This window comes from Excalfactoria chinensis, chromosome 8, assembly GCF_039878825.1.
Source record: "Excalfactoria chinensis isolate bCotChi1 chromosome 8, bCotChi1.hap2, whole genome shotgun sequence".
NCBI classification, from domain to species: Eukaryota; Metazoa; Chordata; class Aves; order Galliformes; family Phasianidae; genus Excalfactoria; species Excalfactoria chinensis.
In genome coordinates this window covers 14027385-14053115 of record NC_092832.1, presented here as the reverse complement: position 1 = coordinate 14053115, position 25731 = coordinate 14027385, and the positions used below count along the sequence as shown (strand labels likewise).

Below are 25731 nucleotides of genomic sequence, written 5' to 3'. Positions count from 1 at the left end.
CCTTCCCTTGTCTTTGAGTCAAGAGAAGATCCCCCAAAGACCCAGGAGGGAAAGAGGATACCACATGTGGAGGCTGTAACAGGGCTGTGTTTACTATCCCAAATCTTCAGCTAAAGAGGGCAAGCCATGTTTGTTGGGAGTGCTAAGTCCTACAGTCTTGCAATCCTTAGAGGAAATGTGCATGATTATTCTCTGGTCTGCAAGATCATTCTCTGGTAGTTGTCATCCACTGCTATTTACAAGACTGGAATTTGGACTGGATGACCTTGTAGGTCTCTTCCAACCTTGGTGATTCTATGATTCTAAGTCACGCTGACAATGAATTAATTCTGATTCATAAAGCAGAGTGTTGGAACCTCATGAGAGAACATTACAAGTTGTAAAATGCATTTTCCTTTCTGGGAACCTCAACATTCTGCCCATGTTTCCATCTCTGCTGCTCACTTCAACAGGAAATATCAGGAAGACACTGCCAATTATACAGAAAAACACAGTGACTGCAAAGAAACAGTTTGTTCTGTACCCCGTATCCTCTTGGTAGGTCTTTAAGCAGATAATTTGTACTTCCTTCAACTGTTGTTCATGTCTTTCATTTTGGAGCTTGATAAAATTATTACATCAGAGCATTTAATGCAATTGAAAGTACTTAAGTAGATCAACTACAGTAGTTTTCTAATAATTCCTTTCAGGTGCATTAATTACCCTCAGCTATTAGCAAGTCATTTAAAAATCATTGCAAGAAGTCAAAATCAATATTTATCATGTTTAAATATTAAAGATTAATTATAGTTGGTTGTGATGGGGAGAAAGCACAGAATATAGGCTACAAGTTCATGTGGTGATAATGTCAGTCTTCCCTGCGCTTGTCTTCTGGCAAAGTTTCATCCCAGATTCCTGTTGATTAAAGTCTGTTAAATTTCAATTAGCCTTGAAAAGCCATTTTAGATTGAGATACCAGAGTGAGCTTCTTAAAGGTATTTTCTGTATTGTTTTATATCACAGAATACTCCTTAAAATAGCACCTCATTGTCACTCTCCAGTGTTTTTTTTTTAACTTGGAATGTACTTTTTTGTTGGTCTGCTTTTTGGCTTTGAGTCGTTCTCAAAATACATTTCACACTCCCTTTCAAACACGGCCTTGTGGCAACCAAGGCTTTGCCACCCGAACTGCTGAACTTCAAAGGTTAAGAAAACAAAACACTCTAGAACATAAACATCTTTATGTCGTGACACATACCTAACATACCGTTTTCACCAACGCTTCAGCGCAGCTCTCAAAGCTCAAAAGTTGTGCCTGACGTTTTATACATGGTTGTTCACTTCTGAATTTTCACATATTTTAAACCATAGTGTGTCCCAGGATATGCATATTATTAGGGAGGTGTATCTTAGTGGATAACTGCTGATTTATCAGTTGCCACCAGATTTTGATCAACTCTACATACTTTTTGATTAGCCCTATATGCTTGTTTGTCTTTCCTCTTATAATGAAACTGGTTGCACAACGGTTGAATTGGATGGATTGATTTTTACTAGGTTGGAATCATTAATGGCCTCAAATTGTGCCAGGGGAGATTCAGGTTGGAATTCTTCTCCAGGAGAGTGGTCAAGTGCTGGAATGGGTTGTCCAGGGAAGTGGGCATCATCCCTGGAGATGTTCAAGAAATGTTTAGACGTTATACTGACAAACATGATTTAGTGGGAAATACTGGAGGTAGACAGATGGTTGGACGAGGTGCTTTTGAAGGTCTTTTCCAACCTTGGTGATTCCATGATTCTATGACCATGGAATCATGGGACTCCCAGTTCATTTAAGCAAATATAAATCTAATTCTGCACGCAGTATCCCAAAGAGCATTAAGCCTCCAGATAATGGCTGAGAGTTCTTTTTAGCTTGCACTAATCTGAGAGAATCATTAAAGTTGCTTTGGTTTACTTTTCTTGCCCTGCCTGGACCTCAGACTGTCAGTCACAAAGGACCAAGCTGCAGAAATCCCAGCTTCCCACTATAGAGGCTTGAAAGCTTTTCTAGTATTCATCTCCAGTGTAGGAGCCCCTAATTTTAATAAATTCCATCGTTTTGGGCAAGGGGCAATAACAACAATTTAGTCACTAGAAGCCGCCTGGCCAAGTCTCAGCCTAACAACATCTGGATCTGTAAACAAAGGAAGAAGAGCGAGGACCACTGTGCAGAGAGAGAGATGGCAGATAACTTTGTTAGTCCCCTGAAGTGTACAACAGACACTAACACAGCATTTTTCTCATACTGATCCCCAGTACTCACTGTCAAATTTCCTTCCAGGTTGCTGTTGGGACAGCAGATGTTCTCCCAGCGTGTTGTTCTCCTCACACTGTGCAGTCAGGGTTGCCAATTTATTCAGGTTCCAGCGTACAAATAGAACTTAATGAAGCAATTGTTCGTCCCAAAACAAAATGACAAATGGCAATTTTGCAAGTTTCTCTTGAATTCCTGCTTCGGGGAAGCTAAAATGTGAGCAGATAAGAAGACCCGATGGCCCCAGGGAACAGGTTGGATGGAGCACTGGGCAGCCTGGTCTAGCACTTGATCTAGTGGTTGTGAGCCCTGCCTGTGGAAGGGGGTTGGAACATGGTGATTCTTGGGGTCTCTTCCAACCCAAGCCATTCTATGATCCTATGATAAGCTAACTTGCATGATTGACAGCAACGTACAAATTCTGCTCTTTGTTAGGTAGGATTTCTTATGAGGCACATGGAACAATTTTGCTGTGGTTGTAATAAAAAGGAAAAATGAAATGCACTGCTAAATGCTGCTATCTCTCAGCTGAATATCTTGAGTGATTGAAACTCAGCATGTGATGTAGAATACAGTAACTTTGGGAAAGGAGATGAGATGACAGATGGTCTATTTCAAAGAAAGTACTTACCATCACTGTGCTGTCTGGAACTGCACAGTAAGGTTCCCAGTCCTCACAAGGACAAGGAGCCAGTGGTCAGTCTGTCTGCTGTCTATAGTGTCATGATGACTCTTTCAAGCACGTCATCCTTTCTGCAGCCGCACATCACTTCTCAAATTTTTCACATTCTCTGCAGCTCAAATACCTTAAAATCTGCAGCAAATGACTGGTTGGAAGAATGATTACCAGGAGTGTCCTTGTCAGGGATGTGCAGTCCCAGAGCAGCCAGCAGGCAGGCTTCAGTTCCAAAGGTTTAATTACATCTTCAGTTAGAAGTGACTTCTCTGGCCAGCTTGCTGTGTCCATGATGGTATCCACAATTACGTCTACTTTGATGATCGACATTAACTCATGGTAAAATATGTAGGTAAATTACCTAGCTCACATATTTAATATAGCAGAACTTCACCAAGGGCCTCTCTCTGTGAAGGAAGCCATCCTTCCAAGGAATGAGTGTTACTAAGTGAAGTATGTTGTGATTAGAGATCATTTTTTTTTTTGCTTAGAATGATAACGGATGTCCTCTTTTAAGATTTCTGTAAACACTTCCAGCTGAAGTTTAAGTTCCAGGCCTTCTCTTGGATCAGTTAACTAGGCTGAAGGGTTCTCATTAGCCCTACTTTTGGCTGCAGATATTTTGTGACCACTCCCTGTTCAGAATTTAAGGTCAATGTTATAGAGAAAGAACCCAGCAAGCTTTGATCTGAAAACTGGAGGCTCGCAGAAGCTGGATGCAACTCAGAGTAAGGTATATAGTGTGGGAAAGCTAGACAAGCTACTTGCATTGTTTAGACAGCTTTGATGAGTTACGTGCAAGGAGTGAAGTCATCATCTTGTAAAACATAAACTCAGGCACTTTGGACAGTTTACATGCACTTCTGTCTCTTATTTGTAGATAATGGTTACTATATCTACCTGATGCAGCCACTGTTTTTAACATATATTGCTCATAGACTCAAAAATACTCTGAAAAGAATTGCAGGATAGGAAGATGCTATTTTCACAAGTACCATTTTTCTACTTTGATATCATACGGACTTTTCTAGAGGTGCAAAAACCTTTGTGAAGTGAATCACAAGATCACATGACAATGTCTATCTCTGTAGTTCTTCGTGTGTATGACAACAGTAACGTAAAGAGGCATTTTGACACATGACCTTTGTCTGAAATGGGCTCCTTGCAAACAACTTCAGAGTTCACCTCAGCTCAGAGCTTCCACATCTTTGCTGAACCATCTTCTTCTCACTTTGCAAATATTCCTAGAGAATTGCTTGGTAACACCTTGACAGAATGGGGCCATTGCATAGCTTTGCTGGAAGAACACCCTGGTGAAGGACTGAATGATGCTGGGTTGAATTGCCAAAGCTTTGGAAGCTGTGAAGTATGCAACATTTTTTGCACCGTTTTATCATTCACAGATGGAGCTGAGGAGGAGCTGTACCCATGGCAGAGCTATTGAGAAGCACACTTTGTTTTAGTAATCATACACACAAAAAAAAACAACTTCAATCTAAAGTGCAATGAAACTGAAAATGTATTTTGAGCAAATTTACATCTAGGAAGCTTCATAGAATCATAGAATCACAAGGATGGAAAGGACCTTCAAGATCATCATCTTTCTTGTTAATAGCATTAAAGTATCATGTGTGTAAACAGCTTTCAGAACACTGAAATATTATTGTGTTACTGCCAAGAATGAGCATGCAGGATCTGCTTCCAAGCAAACACAAACACAATAACGCCCAACACAAGATTGCCTCTTCCAACTCTACTGGTGTGACTACTTGCTGGTTAAAGCACTCTTCATCCCAAGAACTGAGAACAAAGTGCTATGAAAGCTTCTGTTCTGCTCTCACTTCCCACTGACTGATGTGGACTTTTAGCACTTATTTGCAAAGGGATATCTCTCTGCAAGATTTGTGCTAATTCACATTAAAACAAGAACAAAGTATGTTGCTCCTTCCATGTCCTCCTGCAGGTGCCAGCTGCTTTATGATCTACTGGGCTGTAAACACATGAACATAGAAGCTCCTATAGAAAACATAGAAAGCCCTTCAAAGACAAACCTCTGTGACAACTGATTCACAGCGCTGCTCTGCTTCCCAGCACAGGGGTGTCACATCAAGGTGCTCACAGGACTGGCTGCCTCCCAGTGGTGCTGCATAACAAAGTTGGAAGCCCTGTAGTAGTTCTTTGACAGGACTGTTCTCTCAGTCACGGGAAGGATCTGGGCAGGACGCAGATAATGACGCTGACACTGCACTGCTGTCTGGTTTTGGTCTGTGCTTTTTTGGCCACGTATCTTACCCCACCAGCTGTTCCACTGCACTTGCCCTTTTTCTGTTAGCATGGTAGAGACATGCAGCTTCTGCTAGCATAGGCTGGTGCCCAAGTATGCCACTCGTGCAAGAACACTGGCTGCTATGGAGGATGTGCAGGATAATTTTTCCCTTCTTCTCTTTAGGTTCCTCCATGTTGCTTTGCCCAGTTATGAGCTAAGCCATGCTCTGGTCCAAAACTATTGCAGCGTTTCTGGCTACTCATGCAAGCAGCCTGCCAGCACCACCAGCCAAACTAAATGTCTGCATCAGCCCTGGGGGAGAAGGAGGAGCCATTTTATGGCAGCTGTAAAAAGTCATAAAATAAACACCGGTGCTACTGCTCATCTGTTGTCCCAAGTGACCCAAATGGTTTTGGGGGAAGGGTATGCATGTCAGCAAGCTGTCTGATGTTCTCTCCTGGCTCCTTGGGATTCAGGTTACTAACTGGAGACATAGGAAGGTGCAGATGATTTACTTGGGGTTGTTCTAGCTCTGATCAGACCTTGGTAATGATGGACTCTTTCTTCCATCTCAGTTCCTTAATTTTGTTTCCAGAGGATTTTCCTACTGGACTAGAAGTCACTTAACGTTAAACTCTGCCCTTCCACCCAGTACAGATGCATGAGCAAAGCTCGCACTTCAGACACTGCCAGATTTCTGAGTCACTCAAAGGCTATAAAAAAATTAAAGCTGATAATTTTGTGGTGGAAAGTATGACAGCATCGGGAGTTTCTTGTGGAAGTTTTCTGCTCTGTAGGTTGTGTTCATACACTTCCCACACTGTGGGCTTTGGAGGGTCTTAAATCATCAACTTACTTCTTGTCACCAATGATAGCAGAGCAGCTTGATCCTATGCTGCAGTAAGCGAGGATTTGCTCAGATGCAACTTGCAATAAAGGAAGGAAGTTGCTTACCTTCAGAAGGCCTCAGGTAGGCTGTGATCTCCAGCAAGATACTCTCAACTCCACTGCCAGCCCTTCAATGAGGTCTGGGAAGAGGTGAATCCTGGCTCCATCCCTTCGGTCGCTCAGGTACACTGCTTATACTTGAGCTCCCCTGGGCTGGCCCTGCCTTCCCACCAGGTGCTCAACTACTGCTTCATGCCATGACTTAGCATTTCCACTACAGCTATCTTTCACTCTTCAGTGGAAGCCTCCTTAAACTCCTAGGTACCACTACGTATTCTTTTTACATGGGCAATATTAGACTTTCAGCTTTTTGCTCTCCATCCCTAGCTGGGAATTCGGGGGCAATGATTACACTCACAGCATTGGTTGGCACGGAGCTATGCGACCAAACATGCCAGTTATTCTTTAAGCTCACGATGGATGAGAATTTCCTTTTACTTGCAATGTGGGTTTTTTTTTTTCCCCAATGTCTTTCATTGGAAAGAGCGCTGACGCAGTTGGGACAACTCTTTCTCTCCTTATCCCACTGCAAAAAAACAAAGCAAAAATACAAAGTTGTCTACACTGAGTAATCAATTCCCTTAGGAGAAGGGAAGAAGAACGATGGGTAATTGCACAGCAGCCACTTACTATGGGTCAGGAACTCAGTTGTCCTAGGGAAAAAACTGCAAATCTTCATCTATTTTCCAGCGTAGCCTTTATGAATGTTTTTTGTCATCGTTGTTGCTTTTCAGATAGAAGAGTGGGAGGAAAACTTGGAATTCCACTTCCAAAATGCAGTTCTGGAACATGAAGAGTCAGTTGCCTTTGCAAAGAGCCAAGGAAAAAAAAATGGTGCAGCTGATTTTTAAATTGTGCTGAAATACTGAACATTTACTTTTGCTTTTTTGCCCATTCTTTTCCATACAGATGAGATCTTCCTATGGGTGCTCCACCTCAGCAACGTGGGAACTTGAGCGTGGCTTGAAGAAGCTGGTACTTACAAGGCCACAAGGTCATTTTCCTGGGAGAATACGTGGCTGTGGTCTTACAGCCAGGTTAATGAAGACCTTATGATTAGATCTTAGCATTGCAGTCTGTTACAATTTACATCCATCTTTATGAACTGCAGCTCTAACACAGTCCCCACCAGTGATACTTGCTCAGAGCTAGGAAAGGAAATGTTTTCCAGAGCTTGGATTTAAGAGCTTTCAGTGTGAAAATAAGCAGCAGAGTACAGTTCATTAGTTACTACCAAGGGAAAAGTGCCATGCAACTGAAATGCAGGATAAGAGGAATTCAGTGATAAATCAATTTAACCAAACATATATTAATTCAGCATAAAATCAGTCAATAATGGCATCTCTAGGTTGAATCAGAAATTAGCAACAACAAACTTTCAATCACGCTTCAGTAAATCACACCTTGCTGACCCAAAGCCTGTGAGCAAGGATGATCTAAATGCATGCATTCACTTGTACACGTCCTTGCCCAGGTTACATGTTATATGTAACATGTATACTCATCAGCCTTGAAAAAGGTACCCCACATTCCCACATCATTTGAATCAGCAAAAGAGCTGCCAGCTGCTGTGCTGTGAAGTGTGACGCAGCATGCACTAGGACAGTGGGTAGCTGCAAAGCAATGAAGTGCTGCCTGGCATAGACAGAAAACCACTGCAGCAGGGCCTATTTGTACAGCTTGTTAAACAACAAAGAAAAATCCCCACTGAGTCCAAGCTCTGTAACTCAAAATTTGTTCGGCAGAGAATGGTTTGAGAGAGTGACGAGATTTCTTCAGAATGTCTTATACATCCTACAACCAAAACTAACAATAGATGGCTTCAAAATCAAAACGTAAATTGGATACAGGCTATAAGACTTGAAAACCAAATTCTTTATTGGGGAAAAGAAAAAAATAAAGAAATCGCACAACTTTCAGTAAAATATTGTAGTCTTAGGGGGTTTAATGTGCTTTGTGCTAGAGAATTGAAATGGCAAACAGACTGGTAACAGCAAGAAAGGAATTTAGGAAAGAAACAACTTCTTTTATCGAAACAGAAAGACTTGGAATTCTAAAATCAGAGAATGATTTGGGTTGAAGGGGACCTTTCAGATCATCTGGTTCCTATCCCCTGCCATAGGGAAGGATACCTCCCACCAGACCAGGTTGCTCACAGCCCCATTCAGCCTGGCCTTGAGTGTTTCCAGGGAGAGGCAAGCTGTCCTTCATTTCACTCCTAAACTAGTAACAACTCAGGTGTGTTCATTTTCCTTTGCCTCATAAGATGTGTAAACAAGGAGCAATACAGAGCTGCCAGCCCAGCCAAGTGTTTTGTTTTATTTCCAGAGACAGCAATGAAGAGGTTTGCACAAAATAAATTTAGATTATCTTTTCTTTTATAGTCATGTTTTGGAACTAGCGATGACAGCTTTTATTACTGAGAGCCATTTGTCCTTCCTGTGGAAACAGGCAGTGATTTGTCTACAACAGGCTCTGAATACGACAGTTTCACATATGCACAGACAAAAAGCCTGAAGCTCCTTTTCACATTGGAAAAACCCTCTCCTGCTGATTTTAGCTCTGGGCTTCTGCACCTTTGCCCCCAGGGATGCCGAGTGTCCCCCACCCCAGAGCATCAAGAAGCTCACCTTCCAATTGGCAGCCATGAGGTTGATGCCTGCTGCTGGTGGCCTGGAGATCAGATGGATCACATTCAGCATTTGCTCATCTGGTGGGACCTTAGTCACTTTTTAGTCACTTAGGCCTTTTGTCACTTCCACAGTGAACACCTCCTTCCACAGGCAACCGTGCTGCAGGGTGCTCTCAGCTTTATCCTAGAGCAGACAGAGTTACGTTGGATATATCAGAACTTCTGGGAGATAACCTGCTAAGGAAGATTCAGTAAACAAAAAGAGCTGCTCAGAGCTACTTGTGGTTGAAAGGCACACATTTTCCCATTTCTGCAGTAGAGCAGCTGGCATTTTGCAAGAGCCATCTTACCTTTTCTCCATCTAAGAAGGACCAAGGCATTGCTGAGTTATCTTCCTGCCTTTGGCCTTGCTGGGGCAGTGATGAAAAGAGGGTCTCACATTTGAATGTCTCCACACTTCCATGCAAACATGACCCAGTTTGTCATTTTATAGAAACAAAGCCTTTAGTTTGGACTTGAAATGAGCACTCTGACAACAACAAGCCATCGGACTTGAGCCAGAGATAGCAGCACCAGCTGTGTGGGCTGCTGCCTTTTGTTTTAAAGAGGACATGAACAGTACTTAGCTTTGCAGCCTCCCTCTCCTTTCACAGGGGATTATGATGGGCACAATCTATTCTTTTTGTCTTCAAGGAGATTCAACCCTATGCTAGAAGCTGCTTTGCATGCCCAGAAGAGAGAAACTTCCAGAATGGAAATCACAGTAGAACAGCCATAACAAACAGCAATGAACTTGCAGGTCAGAGACTGCCAAATATAGTAGAAAACAAGCCAATCAAACCTCAAAGGGAAGTATGTAGTGGGTAGTAAGAGAGATGCATATAAATAATTCCTTCACCCCAGTTTTATCTAGTCACTCTTAAGCCCACATCTTAATTGCTTTTAGATTCCACATGTACTTCGATTTAACAAAGCATAGTATTGAAAGTCTTGTAGCCTGCTTAGAGGGGCTCGCTTTACACAGAAGCAAACTGAAGTTCTGCCTAAGCTGGGTGGAACAGAGTCAAAGCCTCACCACAGTTCTGAACCACACCTGTGGAAATCCCAAGCATCAAACCAAGATTCTCCAAACAAGAAGAAAGGTGACTGACACTTCCTGCCCTGTCTGCTGACAGGTGATGTGTGGCTGAGCACATTATGCCCCTCAGAGGTATAAATTTTCCTTTCATCCTTATGGTAGCAGACACTGGGGAAGACCCCAGAAGCAAGCAAGGATATTACAACATCCAGATTATTATCTGGTCCAGTGCTGTTAAATGGTTGAGTCATCAAACGTTCTGTTGACAGAGAACAGAAGACTGGCTAGCATCCACAGGTCATGTAGGACAGCACAGCAGTTGTTTAGGATCCCAGATCAATGCATTTTCAGATTCAATCAGCTGGCAGATAGGCATCTATTCTTAAATGACCTCTGCACTCAGAGCATTTCAGCTCTACAGTTTCCAATTAATTCCTGGGTAGCAAAAGGCTGAAAAATACTACTACAAAGAGGTGTTTTTCTCTCCCAAGCTCTTCAAAAACAAGAAACGAGAGGTTTGCCCAGAATGGGCTGTACCACAGTGTGTTTCCTGTCATTTGTTTTGGAAACAGATTGTATGGGGGAGGTCAGAATGTTTTCATTACTTCGTTTGTTATGAACTTCCCCAGATTCTCTGGTGACTCTGTTTCAGGTCATCTTACCCCCCCAGAAAAAAACTTAAGGATAAGCACAGTAATGATTCCAGCAGTGTAAAGAGAGAAACTAAATTAAAGGATTCTAATTTTATTATTTAAAGGGAGGCAAGAATCTGCAGAATTCAGCCAACCATGTCAGTTAACTCAGCAGGCTCCTCGGGGAGCTGCAGCAAATTCAGAACCTGGTCGTCTTTAAGAAACAGTTTTAAAATGGCACTTCTGGAAAACTGAGTAATTGAATCAAACAACACATTGAATCATACAATAAAATCATGTTTTGAACGTCTAGATTCCCTGAGGTTAATAACAAGGGCCAGGAAGCACGGCACTTACAAGAGGACACTTTGGGGATGCAACAAGTGAAGAGCAGAAAATCAGGGAGGTTACTCTCTAAGAACAATTAGTCAACATTTTCAATCCTTCTGCCCTTCCCTCAGCCTCCAAAACCTCTCTGTATTGCACCTCATCCATCACAGCTCATTATTACCTACCTGATAAAAACAGACAAGAATGAGACTGCATTATTAATTTCACCTCAACACAACTGTAAAAGCAAAAGAGCTTTAATGCACACTTCCTTGACTATGTGTTCATCACAGGTTATCCTATTTCTCATCCCTGAATGAAAAACACACTCATTAAATCACCGTGTTGAAATGTGCTAGTTCTTTGTCCTGTCTAGGCCTCAAAATTCCTCTCCCTCTATCTCTACCTTACCACCGCACTTAGTATTAGCAGTCCCACTCTCGCTACATAAATATTCAGCCTCTACAGGATCATTTCAGTCACTCTACCTATCCTTTCAGTTCACAACTACTTTATTCCCTAAACTAAAATTACAGCCCATTGTCATCATCTTGCCAAGAAGTGGTTCGATGGGAAGGTTGGCTAGGATTCTTCCAAGAGATGTCAGCTCACTGCTGGAATCCAGGGTATTGAGCACTACAAGATTTCTTACCATCAAAGACAGTTGTCCAAGCAATCCTTACATAAGAAATTCAAAGATTTTATGACTGAATTACTATAGAACCTCACGTCATGTTTAAGTGTAGAGTTTGCAGTAATGCCTATCTGATTTTCAAAACTGTCCTGAGGTCAACTGAAAATATATCTATACTTACACTTACTTAAGGATGTTTTATTACCTCTTCCACAACTGAGCTAAGTACTATTTAATTCACTCATTTTTCCTTTTCTTTTTAGTTTCCTTCAGTACAAAACCTTTTTTATACTATTAATCACGGTCTTTCTAGGTCTCTAAATTTGATCAAATTCATCTAACCCAATTTCTGCCTCACAAAAATGAAGGCAGCTCCATGACAGACAACTGCAGCTATCACTACAGTTGCTAAATTACAACACCCTCTGTTCATCAAAAAGAGACCACGACCAAGTCTTCTTTCTACGAGGTCATACGCAGCGTTTGTCTTCCTTTCTCTCCTTCCATAATCCAAACAGTTTCATAGAATCATCAAGGTCGGAAAAGACCTAAAAGATCACCCCCAGTTCAACCATCCACCTATTACCAATAACTCCCACTAAACCATGTCCATGTTCACTTGAGGTCAAACCTTTAAGCTATCAAACCACCAGCAACTATAAAGTCAAACAAGTATCTGTGGCTGTTTCCTTCGCAGATGGAAGAGCCTCATGGGTTTCCTTAACTATCTAAGTCATAGAGATTGGAGATTTGGTCCATCTCCATGTGAAGATTTGGTCATCAACATTACACTCCACTTCATAATTCTGTGCTCCTTCATGTTCTCTTTCCCTCTCTCACATCTGCATGCCAAAGAAAGCCTATACAGATATGAAAAGTAAAAGAGAACTCTCTTTCTCTAACCATTGCTTTAAACCAGCTCATAAATGTCCTGCTCCTCTCTGCTCTATCTTACTCATTTTCCTGGTTCCTTGGAAAAACTGGGTAGACTGCCTAACTCCCACCTCCATTTCTTCCCTATCAGGAGGGTACTGATGCTTGCACATTCAGAAACTGGAGATTTAATTACTCAACAAAATGTTGAAATCTCAACTGTGGAAAGCAGTAATTATACAAAACAAACCACTACTAACCGCTCTTTTAGTGGCTTTATAGTAGGTCTGTAAAATACTCAGTCCAGTGCCTAAGGCAATGTAAGACACAACAGTGCCACAGCTGGAAAACAGGAAGCTGGAAGCAAGCATAGGTTATTGGTTAAGAAAAAAAAAATGCCAAATAAAAACCAACAGCAACAACAACAACAAAAAAAAAACAAGCCCTAGGTTTGAGGGCTCGAGTTTCTTAAAGAAAAGATGCTCCACCTGGGAATTCAAGTATTTCTTCAGCTGCAAGAAGACTCTGCCACCCACACAATGCCTCCAAAATACACCCTGCTGCTTTGGTCAGCATGCTACTACAGAAACAAGCATACAAAAGAGACATTAAAGCAGTTTGAAAGTGATCACTGTACATGGGAAATCATTCAGATTCACCTTCATTAACACAGAGCCTTATGAGCAAACAGTGGTACCAGTTAGTGAGTTTCCAATGCAGCACCCAAAGGTGGTGGTTCTATTGCTTTAGTCAGAAAATAACCAGTTTCTCCCAGCTGCAGCAATTCAGTGCTTGAGAGTATTTCACAAAAGGATGTTCTCTCAGGTGTCACATGAGTTTAAGTCTGGAATGAGAGAACAAAAAAGCCCATGTTTTTTGAACATGCACTCTGATCACCAACATGGGTCATTCCATCAGCATCAACCGTTGCTTCTCAAAGCAAATACTGCTTCCTAGCCACTCCATCTCTCACTGCATTCTTCTAGCATTCCATCCTTCTCAGTTCTTGTCTCAGGGACCTGCTAGAAAGAGAGAGTTCTGAAGTCTTTATCTCTGGCATGGTATTGTTAATGGACACTTAGTTTGCTAACTGGAATAGGAACCCATAGGAACAGCCACACTGGGTAGAAGACAGCTAGAAAAGCTTTCGGGACACCTCAAACAGATCTGACATTGAGATGGTATCAGGTTCAGTTGATAAGTCTTTGCACAAGTCCACAAAACACACACTCTCCTTCCCAGGCACATATATTTGGATGTCACACATGTACAGAGTTGAGCACCCAAACACAGCTATGCTCTATCTGCTCCTTGAGAAAGGGCTTGCTAAGTTTCATGAGGGAGACCAGAGGGTGTATAACAGCTGTGTAGACTTCAGCAGCTGGCAAAAAGATTTCCATGGCTCTACTGACTGAGAAACACTTTGTCCAGTAGAGGAATCAGAAGTCCTAGCAGTGGGGAAGGAGCTAGAGCAGCAGTTCAGCAGTGTTCCTGACCACAGAATAGGGGTGGAGGGAGAACATCTGTCTTGCCTGGATTTTACCACCTTCATGACAAAATTGCCTGTTATGTGAAAAATCCAGCTGCTTGCAACATCTGAAGGAATGTTTGAGAGCCTTATTCTCATTCCAAAGCTCTTCTCTGCCTCAATTCTCAAGCACTATCATATTTTCCCCTGAGAAATTCTTTAGGTTCACAGGGAAGTTCTGAACAATAAGATCACAAACTATCTCTCGACTTCCTACTATGGGTAAAAACATATAAACACATATATGTTTTTAAAGAAAAAGAACTGAGATAGCCAAGAATTCCTGCATTTCCTGTCTGTGCTTCCTGACTTTACTTTCCCAGTCGGATCAGAAGTAGCATACAACAGTCTTGGAGAACCATCCAGAGTTATTTTAATTCTGAAGGGCACAGCTTCACTTTTTTAAAGTGACTTCTGCCATACAAATGGAAACAAAAGCCAGCACGCACATGTCCCGCTCCTCCTTTCTACTGCTGCAGATTAGTTTTTGTTCCCCAGACTGATGCTACTGTGAGCAGAGAATAGCTTCGCTTTTTATCTGTTACAGAGTAAAGCAGAAGATCTGATATTCAACATCTTCAGTCCTGCCAAACCAGCTCTTACTTCATTCCCTGCAGCCACACTGCTTTTAAGAAGCAAACCATCCCTGCTTGACTAGCTAAGCTTTGGCTACTTAGCCACCTGTTTGCAAACTAAAGCACAGCACTATTTATAAAGCAGTGCTCCAAGCTATATACAGAACGAAATGCTCGGAACTCCCTTAAAACACTCCAAATTCCAATGCGATTAGTGAGATTCCTATATGTAATTTACTCACAGCTCACGCATAGCAAGGCAGAATCTGCAACAGGCTACAGCGATCTTCCTAATGTCCATCATCTGTATGCTGTGTGTTCATAACACCCATTTAGCAGACTACATGTTTATAATATGCACGGAGACCCGGTAACACCTCACTTGAACGGTGGTGCCAGAGCGAATGCAGATGACCAAAAGCAGCCCATCTCAATGCCAGTACGGTTTGCAACTCTACTGAACAGCTTAAGACAATGCAAATCTGTCTTGAGTGAGCTCCGAGTCCTCAGATTCAGCTCTGGGATTGTGGGACTGTGGGAACACAGTGCAGTTCTGTGTGGTCAGAAAACCTTTTTTGCATTCCAAAGGACAGGATTTACAAAACAAAAAGCTATTTCACGGGCTCACTCGCAGCAGAAGTCCATGACATAGACCACATAATTGGTGGTGATGCTGGTCTCAGCAATGCTGGTAGACAAAACATCCTACAAAAAAACAGGATAAAAAAATCTAAGGATAGACCACAGTATAAACGACATAACCTCTAGCCAACCCAAAACAAATGAAAAACCAGCAGTACATTCTAGAAAGGCACAACAGCACAAAGTATTACATGGTCCCCACAGAAAAAGCCCTTATCCTTCTGTTGCTCCAGGAAGCCCAGGATGGAGCATTGGACAAACTCATTCAGTCACTCACACCTCTGCCACAAAAGCGCAAGGACTTCTGTTTTCTCTGTGCAGAATCATGGACAAAAAACCAAAATACATAAATTTTCATGCATATATGACATCCACATACACGTAAACTGGAGTTTTCACAGCCTTACCTACTTCAGCCTCTACAAACAAATGCTGAGCAACCTCTGTAGAACCTGAACCAGTTCTGTCCAGAAAAGAGAATGAAGGGAATTATCAGCATGCTTGTATGGGGTAAATCTTCTTACTGTTCAGCTAGAAGACTGTTCAGGTAGTCAGAGAGATGGTGCGTCATAATGTAATAGCAAGCCCAAGTAATAACCCCCAGGGTTAGGTTAGTCCTGTTAGAAACCGAAAGAGAAGAGCTGAATACTTGGCCTTTTCTGAGTGCTCTATTAAAGGATTTCCAATCAACTAGTCCCGCCTTACTGAAGCTCAGCAATTCTAGACTTAATTGTTTTGGCACCTGGGGAAAGCTAACAAAAGCTGGTCTGTATCTCACATCCAAGAAAACCCAAAGGACTACGAACACATTCACCTTCACATCATTCATCCACATCAAGTGACAAAAATCAAGCAGTGCCATTCCACACATCTTTCTTGCTCATGGAATCGCCCATGGCAATGTCATTTAAGCCTTTCACCCAGAGCTGCAAACAGAAATGCAGATGTACTGCGGGTACAGAGTAGATTGCCTTGAAAAATCAATAATTAATATACAATTGCTAAATTTAAGTTGCTAATAAGTACTGGAGAACATTAACAAATGTTACCACATATCACTGTACATATATATTTATAGCTACCTACGTAGACAGATGCACATACACATTCCCAGGTGTTTTGAATGTATAAATTGTGGCCACAAAAATGCTTCGCACCTATTAAAGGAGACGCTGCGGTTCGTTCTCATAGGGTAGGACTGTACTGCAAAACCTTGTTGAAGAACACGAAGCGGTGTAGGCAGCAAACTGCACAGCTCCACTCCAAATTCCAGCTTAAAACCTCAGACGAGGACAGTTGCGAGCTCGTGCGTCCTCTGCTGCTGCTCCACGTCATTACAGTTCGCAGCACTGAACACTATCAACAGAACTCATGCTCCGGAGCTGCAGCTCTGCTATTCTGCCTGTAGAGCAGCAGAGCCCGGCTCCAGGCTCCCCAGCAGCACACGCAGGACCCCAGGAGCCAGGATCAACCCAGCAGCACACAGAGAGGATGCCAACCCAGAGGAATTTAATAAGTTTCAGCACAAGTTCAGCAGATGACCGTAGTTCTTTATGACCCATTTGCACAGCATCAGCTTTTTGACAGGCTGCTTCATGCTTCACAAAGTAGCTCAGCACGCTTCTCACTCACCCTCTGAGCACACAGATGCTTGCACTGGAGAACTTCAGGTCTTCACATTGAGTTCTGCTCACAAAACCCCACTGGGATCACCCTCCCAACCAACACATCAAGCTTGCTTCTCCCCAAGGCCCACAACAGAGCACCAGCAGCCAACCCACAGTGAGAGCCCCCACCCCAGGGTGCAGAATGGGGCTGGGTAGTGGTCAGGGAAGGCCCCACCACCTCAGGAGAGCACCAACCCTGTAGCAGGGCTGTGTCACAAGGAGCCATAGATGTGCCAAGCATTTGAACTACAAAGAAATGGCTGCAGGGACTCTCACTGTAGAGCCAACAGATGTTAGAAAATGTCTGATTTAGGTTCTTTAGTTTCAAATTTTGCTGGAAGTGAAGATGTGTCAAGTTACCATTTACCCCCTCTCAGTCTTTGCACAACTGATGCACCCATGACTTGGTGAGGAACAGCAGAACACCAGCCTGAGCAGACAGGTGTATTACAGCAGTGACACCCCAGTGCTAGAGATGCTCAAGGAAAGGACAAAATAAACTCATAGAATGGCTTGGGTTAGAAAAGACACTAAGAATCACCAAATTCCAACCCCCTGCCACAGGCAGGTCCACCAACCTTCTGATCTTGTACCAGACCAGATGCTGCCCAGGGCCCCATTCAGCCCGGTCCTGAACGCCTCCAAGGATGGAGCATCCACAGCTTTCTGGGCAGGCTGTTCCAGCACCTCATCACTCTCTCTGTGAAGAGCTTCCCCAACATGTAATCTAAACCTTCCCTCCTTGAGCTTAAAACCATTCTCCCTTGTCCTATCACCGTCTAGTCTTGTAAAAAATTGAGTCCCCTTCTGTTTGGGACAGTGCAGATCTTCCTTTCCAGACAAAAGAAGGTGAAGATTCCCCTGCTGGAGCAAACCAGTTTGTGTTTAGTTGGTTTTTTTGGTCTTTCTTTGTTTAATGACAGCAGCCAGTGCTGGGTAGTGCAGAGCTGCAGAGGAGCAGAGTAAAGGTAAAGAACAGGTGGCTGGCTATACATGTGGCAGCCCTTCCACACCAACTTTCGTTTTCCTGAAGGAGATCACAGCCCATTGAATGAGGAGCATGCCAAGTGACAGTGAACCCCAGAAAAGGAACCCCTGCACACTGACACAAGAGTGAAGTCAGTCACTATCAGGCCACACAATGCTCTCCAACTTGACTTTCGCCTTGGCGATGAATTCCTCAGAGGCACTAAGAAGTGGAAGCCGTGGGGGTCCCATGGGGATGCCAGAAACAAAAGTCATTACAGCTTTTGTCTGTGCAACACCAAAACCTGGGCAGACAAAAAGAAGATCAGATCATTTCACACATAACAGTCTCTGTGTGGAAGTCAAAAAGCAGCAGCATACAGTCCATGTGTAATAATGGCACTAACCAAGCTTGAAGCACTTCTCAGAAATGAGATCAAAGCTAACTAAACCATTTTGTTACGTTAATTGCTTTTCATATTAAAACTTAATTTCTAAAAGTCTTTCGATTTGAAAATGCTTCGGCCTTGTACATCCTCAAGCAGTTACTGAATGAGAAGCATGAGAAACAAGTATGAGAGCTGCATTCTCCTACTTGGACACCACTATTCCAGAGAGATGATTCTTAAATGTTACAAATGGGCTTCAGGAGACTAAAAAAAAAAAAACCAACAAAACTAAAACCCACCACAGTCAGGATAAGAAACAAAAGTAAATCACAGCTCTGAAGCTGTGAAACTTCACAGAAGGAAGTGAGAGTGAGATCTCTCAGGGATGCTCGGTCAGCTATCAACTCAGGAAGCTGCATAAGAAGCAGTTTCTCATTGTGAAATCTTTCAGGAAGGAAATTCTTAGCATACAGCACTTCTGAAGTACCGAGTCTGCAATTTAAGACATAACAACAGACTTGGGCAGTATAGAACTTACCTAGTTTGATGACAGAACTAAGAAATTCTCCCAGGAGAAACTGAAAAAGACAGACAGCAGTTTATCCATTCCTTTGGATTTAAAGAAGCAGAACCACATAGAACCATAATGATCTTTACATTGTATACAATTGCTACACTGCTTTGAGAAAAGTCTTTGGTCAGTGTAGCATGACAGAAAGCACAGCAATGACAGCAGAGCAACAAGGCCCTAGGCTGCAGTGAGGATCTGCACAGCTGCAACAACTATGGGCTGAAAGAAGCTGCTTAACTTCAGACAGCCACAGGTAGGCAGAGATCACCAGCAAGATGCCCTTGCCTCCAACTGCCAACCCTTAAATTAGGTCTGGGGACCTTAAATGAGGTGCACTGCATGCACCTGAGCTCCCTTGTGTTGGTCCTGTCTTCCTGCCAGGTGATCAATCACTGTTTCAAGCCATTACTTATTCTTTCACATGGGCTGTCCAGGTGGCTACAGTGGAAAAACTAACTCTATTCCATTGGAATAGGTGAGAGAAAGATAAAAACATCAGTCTCATTCTGTTACTAAAGCTCAGGCTATCCCTTACTGCAAGCAGTCTGTAAATACTAGTAAGTCTTGTAGCAGGCTCCAGGGGTTTACAGAGCTGAACACCCACTGCCTACTGAAGAGATATCCAGGAGCAGATCATCTTTTAGATGCTTGGGTTTTTACATTCACCCTGCAGCCATGTATCTTTTATGGCAAAAAAAAAGAGTATGTGTCAAATGTCCCAACGAGGCATAAAGATGCTGAGTAGAGTTTGCATACTGGTTGCTCAGAACTCCTTCAAAACCTTCATGCAGCCCAAGACCAGGAGGGGTCAGGGCAGAGCACATTTGGGAGAGTTTTCTGCATGACATCATGTAAGGTATCATCAGAATATGCCTAACCAAGGATCTTAGCCACTGTGGGGCCTGCTCAAGGCAAAAGCCATTGCTGGTTCTGCATAAATGAAACCAGCATGCTGAGGAATAAGTATATATTTAGTATATGCTGAGTTATGAATAGAAAGCAGGGGACTGGAGCTGAAAGCAGTTTGCTCTAACAGGGATATCTGAGGGTACAGGTGACACAGAGCGCACCCCAGTGCAGGCAGAGGAGAAAAATCTGCTCCCTTTTGGGACAGCAAAAATACTGTACCTGGTACTTCCGTGCTAATGCAAGGTCTGGCTTTGCAAAAGCTTGCAACATCAGGTTGGTTTTCCTACCTAAGTAGTTGTAAGTACTGCCAAAAAAAATAATACAATAATACATTAATTAAGTCACAAAGATAGAGAATGTGGAATAAGAGCTTAGAACCGCTGAAACAGAGTAGATGCTGGCTTTCTCTGTTGGCATTATCAGAATGCCCATTACTTTTTATCCTGCAATCTAAGCACCGTTAACAGAAAAGCATCAGAAGTATGCAGGGCCTATTTGTGCTATACAGCTTTACCCTGCAGAATCCTCTGTCTCTGTGACAGGAGACAGTTACAGAAACACCCCAGAGACAGTGGAAGATATAACAGTAAGATGTGTGTGGGAGAGAGAAAAGAGTCCGAGTGATACTGACCTTCCAACTGCTCCATTTGCCCCTATTGCCAGTGCACTCAACAGTTGCTAGTTTGGGGTGGGAGGAGAAAGAGAACGTTAAATAAACATAGATGCACTTTCAAGAAGAGAGAAACCCCCCCGGACATCCAGGAATGGAGGAGGACCTTAGCCCATGGAGATATGGTTAGTGGGCAATATGGGTGGTAGGGGGATGGTTGGATTAGATGATCTTAGAGACCTTTTCCAACTTTAATGAGTTTATGATTCTGTTACTTCTACTTCAATTAACAAAAGAAAGGGGAAGAAAAAAAAAAAAAAAGGAGAGGAGGACAGTAAAACTACCTGGCACTGTATGTCCAGGGTTATTTATTTTTTTCTTCAAGGCTGAGGCAAGAGAAATCATTAAAAGGAGCCTCTTACCTCATCTACCCCATAGAGAAACACAAACTGTTCTCTCTCATTCTTGTTTATACACTGTGCAAAGTCCAAGAGGTCTGTGTCGCTGAACTTCACACCCTGGAAGGTGGGGATCTGCTCTCTTATTCCATCCAGCAACTCCTCAACACGAACTGTGCATAACAGCAACCACACATGAAGCACAGCCCTGTTCTGGGAAATTTCCCTGTCTCTTCCCTAAGTGGTAGACTTTTATTTTACAGATTAAACGCTTTCGGCCTAAACCTGGTAAACTACATAGCTTTTAAAACAGCTGTAAGACAACTTGAGTGACAAAGTTACATTAAAAACATGTTTTTGAATACTTTGAAACATTTCTTTTACCAGATCAAGAAGAAAAAGCCTAGACAGGTGACAGTTTAGGAATGAACTGAAACAGAGCATTAAAGAGTAAATACAAAGTCATCACCTCACCCAATGCCTAGTGCAACTAGCTTTAAAATCAATCTTCTATTCATATTCCTTTGCTAAATAATAAGACGTGAAAAGCATCAAGATTTTGAATGTAGTTTACTAGTGAACATGGCAATGCATTTAGTGCATACCATGAGAGATGTACCACTGGTAGGCCAATCACACCAGCCACTGGGATCACCCAGGATGCTTCAGGGACTCAAGAGGAGCTGACAAAGCAGTACTTACTCTTTACACCTGTCAGAGCTGGAATGTGGTAGTAATAAAATGGAACTGTAGGGGCTTCAGATGCAACTTTCTGTAAGAAACCGAGGAGTTCATCTGGAAAAGGATCAAGTGAGGGAAAGTACAGATTCACAGCAGCCAGACTGTGGAACAACCATTCATAGCTTGTGGAACATACGTAACTAATAGCATATAAACCTGCACACATCAAAACTAAAGTGAAACTGTCCTTAATGAGAGACATCGGGGAAGGTCATACTTATTCTAAACCAAACTGGTTTCAGCTGACATTATTCCTGAGAATCTTTTAATTGCACCCTTCATAATTCTGAGGCAATCTTCCCATTGGCATTAGAAGGAAGAGCAACGTCAAAAAGCTCTGTGTTGAAACCTTGCTGTCATCCTACTACAATCACAACAAAGGTCTTCTGCTGTTTGTGCCACTGTGTTTATGGGTTCAGTTTTCTCATGGACTGGAGTTTGCTTTTGTCAGGAAACCCTGTTAATGGTTTGAGCCTTGGGAGGTCTGGCAGTCACATCTACTCACCTTTATTTGTGGGTTTGAAGAAGGAGGGAGCTATTACTGCAATACCACTAGCACCTATGGCTGCTGCATGCCTTGCCTACAAAAGAAGGAATCAAAAACACCTGAAGGCACAACTGCTTTTATATTTATTACACACATAGTGGAAAGAAATCTTATTGATATACACACCAGTTCTTGGGACTCCAGTAGACTTAAAGCTCCCACGTGAATTATCACATGATCCAGCCTGCACAACAACAAATTCAGAAGGTTTGAGGAGGTTTCAGTGATGACCAAAAAACACCCATCTGCCAAAAAGAATCAGTTTATTAGACTAGGAAGTGACACAGACTAGGAACTTTGCTGGGCTAAATTAAAAGCCACCTTTGTCTGTCTGCACCTGTCACGGGAATTTCCAGGGTTTTTGTCTATCCACCCTTCAGTGCAGAAAAGACTCTCGCAAGCTCTGACCTGAGTGGAAATGGATACCAGCTAACTGGCAACTACATTTAACAAAAGCAGGCTTCTATGATGAAGGAGCTGAGCAACAAAGCTCACCAACAAGAGCACTCAAAGAAAAAAGTTACCAGCAAATGCAACTTTGCTTGTACCAAAGCGTGAAACCTGCGATCCCTGGCTCCCTCTCAGCTACTCACTTGTCTTTCCCTTGGCGCATCCATTCTTCTGCCAACCGTTTCCTCTCTTGGATGCTAAGGGACAGGCCTTCTCCTGTGGTGCCATTCACTGTTTCAACACAATACAACACAACATAGCTGCTGAGGTCTAGGCCCAATACATTCTTTATACTGAAGAGAAGTACTGAGAATTCTGATGATACTTAGCAGAATTATATTTCCCTCGATTCATTTTAAGACAACATCAGTCTGCAGAAGCATCTGCAAAGGGTCTGCAGGGTTTTGCGGCTGCTGAAGTCACTTCCATGCTCCAGTTTCCATTCTTTTGACTAAAATTTTGAACAGAAATCTCACCATTGACTTCAGCTCACTTAACTACGCAAGGCTATGAACAGAAATGGTTTATCAGACGCTCTGTCACCTATCCAGCCATCCCTCAGCAAGGGGAACAAGAGAGAGAAGCAGCCGCTGTTGCATCACACAGTATAACACACATCTCTTACAAAAGTCCCTTTGGCTTTGCTGAACCCTTTGGAGCTTCTGGACTGCTCAGTGAATGCTTTCTAAGTCAGATGAATATATCCTACTCAGGAAAAGGGAAGAATTGTTCAGTTTTTGTCTTCTCTTTCAAATACAGCATTATCTAGGAAACAGAAACACTGCTGGGAAGTCACTGTACGAAGGCAATACTTACTTCACCCTCCACAGAAATAAATGAGCTATAGGTAAAACCAGATCTTTAAGTATTGTTTACACCTCTCTCCAGTGGTGAATATAAACATGAGACTCGATCTCACATCTGCAATCCCTCCCATTCCAGCTCCTATCAGGCTAGACATCATAGGATCACTCTCCAGGCAAAGGGTGCGTTATGCACTTTGTGTGGGGAATAAGAACAACTTACCAAAGATGTTCTTCACATTCTGCTCGCTTACCAGGTAATCCACATACTGCTGAATCACTTGAAGGTTAATTTGTCTGAAATGAAAGGAACCACAGCAACTTTAGACATCTCAGCAACCGTAAGTCTCTACCAACAGCAGTTTTAAACTTAGAGATTCAGTGATCAAAAATAAAGTCACGTGTTTCTGAAGTCTTACATCTGTGCATGCACAGATAACCCCAAGGAATGATACCTTCAGCGTGTGTTTCACATTCCACAAGCAATGAGGCACATTTGAACCTTCTGGACTGTTAATAGAAGCAAGAGTGCTCTTGAGAGCACAGGGGTATTTGTGCACATGCTGGCAAACAGTTTAACTACACTTGTAACTACAGGACACAGGCTGTGAAGCAGAGCCTGCTGCATGTGACTTTGACCTCTCTCTCTCTCATTAAAGGATGAGGAAAACAACAGGCTTCCCTGGCAAACAGCAGAAATTGATTTATAGGTTTGTCTTCTCTCCAGAAAAGAAAGAAAAAAAAATGTTTAGCAGTGCATAGCATTTTGTTCTTGTTTCCATTTGCCAAGCATGAAGCCCGACCCCACAGTCTAACATTCAATTCTGGGACCTTTACTGAGTTCACAAATTACCCCAGATCTCACAGGATGTATCTTATGAGGGCCAAGCATCCCAGACAGAGGGCCCAGCTCACATTCCAAATACTACCTTGCAGTACATTCAAGCCGTAATAAAAAGCAAATTCAAAAGTAAGTTTTCTTTAAAGCAAGAAAGCAAACAGTGACTGCAGAGTACATGAATTCATTTGCTGACATCAAACCAGGCTCTACAATACATTTACATTGTAAAGGCTCAGTTTCAGAGGACTGTACCAGTAAATAACAACCATATTCCTCAAAAACACATATAGATCGTGACACATCCCCCACTGGAGAAGCTCAGGGCCCTTTGCTGACTCCAAACAACCCCATCTTGCAACATCAAACTGCAGTAAGGAGGGCATCTGTTTATCATCATTTCCATGAGGAAGGCGGAAATTCAACTTTGGATTTGATGTTATTTTTGGAGCTGTGCAGCCCTTGCAATGTTTTGTTCCGGTTTAGACTAATTCTGCTGACACAAGTACACACACAAGAGCGTACATGAGTTAGTTAGGGGCAAGAGAAGAGTAAAAGGACATCAGATTTAGGTAATTATTTCTTAGCTCTTAAGGCTTCTTTTTAACGAGGGGTGTGATTTGCATTTGAAAATGGTGCAATACTAACGTGGCTTACTGTGATTTAGTTCACATCTACAAAAACAGCTGAAAAAAAAACAGATTAAGGGCTGATCTAACCTCCAAGCTCTGACCAACAGCACTCATTGGGGAACAAAAGGACGTGGGGGCTGGGGGAAGCTGGCCTGCAGTCTCTCACCCAGAAGTCCCCCATTCCACAGAGATCGGATCCAAATCACAACCCAAAGCGATCCATTCCGAATAATAAAGAAGGGAAATAATAGCATCCCGAGGGAAGAGCTGACATCTTACCCATCAGGAGTCATTGGGGTGACTGTGGCAGCCACAAGACCTTCCAGCTTCTTTCTGAGCATCATCGAGCTGATCAGGGGGAAAAAAAAAATAAACAGATAATCAATCCCCCATCTTTAAGCTTTGTCTCCACTCACTCCAGCTAAGAACAGCATCAAACAAAGTTCTAAAGCAGACTTCTCCAGGGTGCTCTTTCGGGCTGAGAAAAACACCGAGCATGGGGGGCCGGGTGGGTCAGAGGGTCGAACAGGACAAGTCCCCCCCCCGACCCCTCACAGCCCCCTCACCTCTCCAACCCGCGCCCGAGGCGCCCCGCCGGCTCCGGAGCGGCTGCGGGTCGGCTCCGCCTCGCTCCGCCCCGCAGCGGGGACGTGGAGCCGTGGGTGGAGGGGGGTGTTCGGGGTTGGAGAATGAGAGTTAAGAGGAGCAGCTGAGGGAACTTGGACTTGATCTTAAGGGTCTTTTCCAAACTAAATAATTCTACCATTCTAAATCGTGGCACTGAAAAATGAGCAGAAGACAATGGCAAATGGGTGCTAAAACTGCTGCCCACACGCAGCCCATGTAGCTTCTGTTTGCTTCCCCCACGTGTGGTTTTACCAGATGTGTGACACATGCAGGGTGGCAGCTGGGTCCTGCTCAGACTTACAGTTCTGCTTAGAACTTCCAGATGTAGTGCTGATCCATGCTGTGATAAGACCAATATCCTTAAATACCTGCCATTTTGGCTAATTAAGGTGCTTGCTCAAAGTGATAGTTACTTCCAGATGTATTGCTCACCTATGGTAATCATAGAATCAGAATGGCTTGGGTTGGAAGGGACTCCAAGGATGATGAATCTC

At 42.9% G+C, this 25731-nt stretch overlaps 1 protein-coding gene and 1 long non-coding RNA gene across 5 annotated transcripts; both read right to left on the bottom strand.

The window, feature by feature from the left end:
- Positions 1 to 847: 847 nt before the first annotated feature.
- Positions 848 to 8886, bottom strand: LOC140255340 (uncharacterized). Of its 2 annotated transcripts, XR_011904454.1 has the most exons (5): positions 8796 to 8886; positions 6796 to 6947; positions 5003 to 6691; positions 2907 to 4388; positions 848 to 2484 (listed from the first exon to the last, which is right to left on the bottom strand). It is a non-coding gene; the product is annotated as an uncharacterized lncRNA (long non-coding RNA). The 2 variants fall into 2 exon arrangements; XR_011904453.1 differs by lacking the exon at positions 8796 to 8886 and having other exon boundaries at positions 6796 to 7546.
- A 1815-nt stretch (positions 8887 to 10701) lies between these two features.
- Positions 10702 to 25249, bottom strand: NPL (N-acetylneuraminate pyruvate lyase). Of its 3 annotated transcripts, none has more exons than XM_072342810.1 (13): positions 25177 to 25249; positions 24890 to 24958; positions 23364 to 23437; positions 22481 to 22568; positions 22014 to 22132; positions 21846 to 21921; positions 21302 to 21394; positions 20624 to 20772; positions 20223 to 20269; positions 19811 to 19895; positions 18650 to 18689; positions 12605 to 18027; positions 10702 to 11022 (listed from the first exon to the last, which is right to left on the bottom strand). In XM_072342810.1, the coding sequence occupies exons 4-12, from the start codon at positions 22563 to 22565 to the stop codon at positions 17876 to 17878; spliced, it is 846 nt and encodes a 281-aa protein (XP_072198911.1). In that variant the 5' UTR covers positions 22566 to 22568; positions 23364 to 23437; positions 24890 to 24958; positions 25177 to 25249; the 3' UTR covers positions 10702 to 11022; positions 12605 to 17875. The 3 variants fall into 3 exon arrangements, with proteins under 3 accessions (XP_072198911.1, XP_072198912.1, XP_072198910.1); XM_072342811.1 differs by having other exon boundaries at positions 23395 to 23437; positions 25177 to 25234; XM_072342809.1 differs by having other exon boundaries at positions 10704 to 11022; positions 22014 to 22071; positions 25177 to 25241.
- Positions 25250 to 25731: the final 482 nt, after the last annotated feature.

Coding starts and splice junctions, on each gene's coding strand:
- NPL (XM_072342809.1), bottom strand. CDS start 24,954: ATGATGCTCAGAAAGAAGCTGGAAGGTCTTGTGGCTGCCACAGTCACC. Junction 23,438..24,889: donor ACCCCAATGACTCCTGATGG/GTAAGATGTCAG, acceptor CTTTCATTTCAG/ACAAATTAACCTTCAAGTGA. Junction 18,690..19,810: donor CATTAGCACGGAAGTACCAG/GTACAGTATTTT, acceptor TGTCTTTTTCAG/TTTCTCCTGGGAGAATTTCT.